Source organism: Acanthisitta chloris, unplaced genomic scaffold (assembly GCF_000695815.1).
Source record: "Acanthisitta chloris isolate BGI_N310 unplaced genomic scaffold, ASM69581v1 scaffold4186, whole genome shotgun sequence".
Lineage (NCBI taxonomy): Eukaryota > Metazoa > Chordata > Aves > Passeriformes > Acanthisittidae > Acanthisitta > Acanthisitta chloris.
The window spans coordinates 16,143-18,673 of record NW_008679624.1 but is presented as its reverse complement, the minus strand read 5'-3'; the positions used below and the strand labels follow the sequence as shown (position 1 = coordinate 18,673).

Sequence of the window (2,531 nt, the reverse complement as noted above, 5' to 3'; positions counted from 1 at the left end):
CCCTGTAGCTGTGCCCACGGTGGTGGGTGTAAAAGCCAATGCCTTTGGCCTTCTTGGCCACCTGGGCTCATGTTCTGAGCATTTCAAACAGGTTTCCATCTTATGCTTGTTGCTCAGAAGTTATTTCCTTCTTAGCCAGGTGTTTGTCCTGGCTGGGAAGGTCAGAGCTCTCCTTTAGGGGAGAGGTGCTCACAGGACTCATCCTTGGAGTCTGATCTGCATCTTCACTGATGCTGGTCATGGAACTCCAGAATGGTTTGGTTTGGAAGGGCATTAAAGCTCATCTTGTTCCACACCCTGCCATGGGCAGGGACACCTTCCACTAGCCCAGGTTGCTCCAAGCCCCATCCAACCTGGCCTGGAACACTCCCAGGGATGGGACAGCCACAGCTGCTCTGGGTAACGTGTGTCACTGTCCATATTCCAAGTGGGATGGTGTCAGTTCACTTCTGTTCAATTCAGTGCAATAAATATTTCATGCCCAGGGGTTTTAGCTGAAATGTTATGCAGATTTGGGTGAGGAAGGAGGGTGTTGGTGCTCAGGGCAAAAGGAAGTTAGGAAGAAAATGAAGGTAGTTGATTCAAAAAGCCTTCAGAAGAAATGAACTGATACTGCCAGGAGACTCCCAACCTGCCTGCACAGCTTGGAATATTCCAGTCTGTTTCTTGACCTCTCCTTAATGGGCTTGATCATTGCTGAGCTCTGTCACATCCTGTTCCACTGTGGTCCTCAGTGTTTGCTTTGCAAAGAGGCTGTGAAATTAGTGAAGGGCTTGGTTGGAACCAGAACCTAATTTAGCTGGAATTCTGAATCCTCTCTTCCTGAGAGCTCCTTGAAGCTTGGCTTGCTACAGCCCTTTTCTCCCTGATTGTAAATAATTCATGGTGTGGATGTTGCTGTAATGTTTCCCTTTGGCTTTCCGTGCACACAGGGTGTCAACAAGTGTGAAAGAACTGGAGAACTTCAGGAATATCTTACAAAAGCTGAAGTGAATTTTGTGGGGAAACAGAGACTTATGGACAAACACCATCATTCCTGCACACTCCAACCACCACACCCTGAAAACCACTTGCTGGGCCTTTCCCAGCTGATTGTCTGTGACCTGCTGATGAGGTATTTTGTACAAGGGAAAAACCTCCTTTTTTTGTATAAAAGTGGGAAGTATATGTAAGTTTTATTTTATATATTGGAAGATCATTGGGAATAACATTGGAAATAACTTCTTGAAAAACTGCTGTACTTTTTTGATGGATCAGCCCTATCACTTTGCCTTCAGCAGCTGGAGGGGAAGCAAGAACCGTGCCATTGAATAAATCTGGGGGGAAATTCCATGTATGCTCCATGATTCCAACCAGCTCCTCACTTCCAGTGTCTCTAAACTTTGTGCTGCACAACAAATCCTGCAGGAGATTGTAGGATGGAACAGGCTGTTCCTGATGGGCCTTGCTGCACCCCCTGAAGGAATGGGAAGAGGAACCAAGAAGGATGATGCCAGAGGAATCCACCATGTGCACCTTGGCCAGCTCTGGGCCTCCATCCTGCCTAGAACCTTGGAGCAGTGGTAGCCCAGGGAGGTCTAAGGGGGCTCCTTGGAACCTGGGGTTCTGGATTTTGGGCTCCTGCAGGAAGAAGAGTGGGTACACAACCAGGATAAGGAAAACAGCTTCTTCTCCCTGCTGTGCTGTTGGGAATCAGAGGTGTAGTGCTCCCAGCTGGCACCTGGAGCATTCCCTCCTCACTTAGGGCAAGGGGAGCCCTTCCTTGGCTGTATCCAACTGTGCATGAGGCCGCAGTTTTACCAGGACCCCAGTTCCAGCCCTTCCTGCCCCTCCCAGCCTGTGCAAGCAGGTTTGGCCTTTTTTGAGATCCATTCCTGAGAGCTGGGAAGGGCTAAAATGGGACCAGCCGTTGCTGCCAACGAGGCTGCTGCTCCTCAAGGGCAGCATGGAATGAGGGGCAGGGGAATTCTGCTGCTCCAAGGACAAGCAGTGGGACAGAGCTGCTGGGGCAGGGCACAGGGGTCCCTCCTGGGGTGGGCACAGCCCATGGATCCCCCACAACTGTCAGGGGTGAGAGCCCTCAGCCCTGCTGCCAGGCAAGGATGGAGCCAACCTGGATTACACCATTCCCTGGCACAGCAGGGGCAAACGACAGGCTCAGGCATGGGCAGTGCTGCTGGAAAAGGGACCTGCTGGCTGGATCTGTGTGGCAGCCATGCTGGTCTCCACCCTGAGCCCCCAAAACATGCTGTGGGGGCTGGAGCTGCAGGCAGAGGCAGTGTGTGCTCCAGCTCAAGGCTGCACGGATAAACCTGTGCAAGGGAATACGGGAAGCTCTGAGGATGGAGCTGGGGATTTCAGCTCCTCCACAGCTCCCTGGGGCTGGGGGATCCAGGGCCTGGGGAAGGACAAAGCACAGCCCATGCCCAGATATGTCTCTCCTGAGCAGCCCTGGGAGCTGGTTTGAGCTTGTTGTACCTCATGAGCTGAAGACACAGAGAACACAGAAAGGCCTGAGCTGGAAGGGAACC

At 51.9% G+C, this 2,531-nt stretch overlaps 1 protein-coding gene across 1 annotated transcript in view; it reads left to right on the top strand.

The window, feature by feature from the left end:
* Window positions 1-993, top strand: part of ERO1L (ERO1-like (S. cerevisiae)) — a gene marked incomplete at its 5' end in the record, with an annotated part of 15,137 nt that extends 14,144 nt beyond the window's left edge. The window contains one exon of the mRNA XM_009077376.1: window positions 933-993. Within this exon, the coding sequence (XP_009075624.1) occupies window positions 933-993 (61 nt within the window). The remainder of the gene's footprint in view (window positions 1-932) is intronic.
* Between the last annotated feature and the right edge of the window lie 1,538 nt (window positions 994-2,531).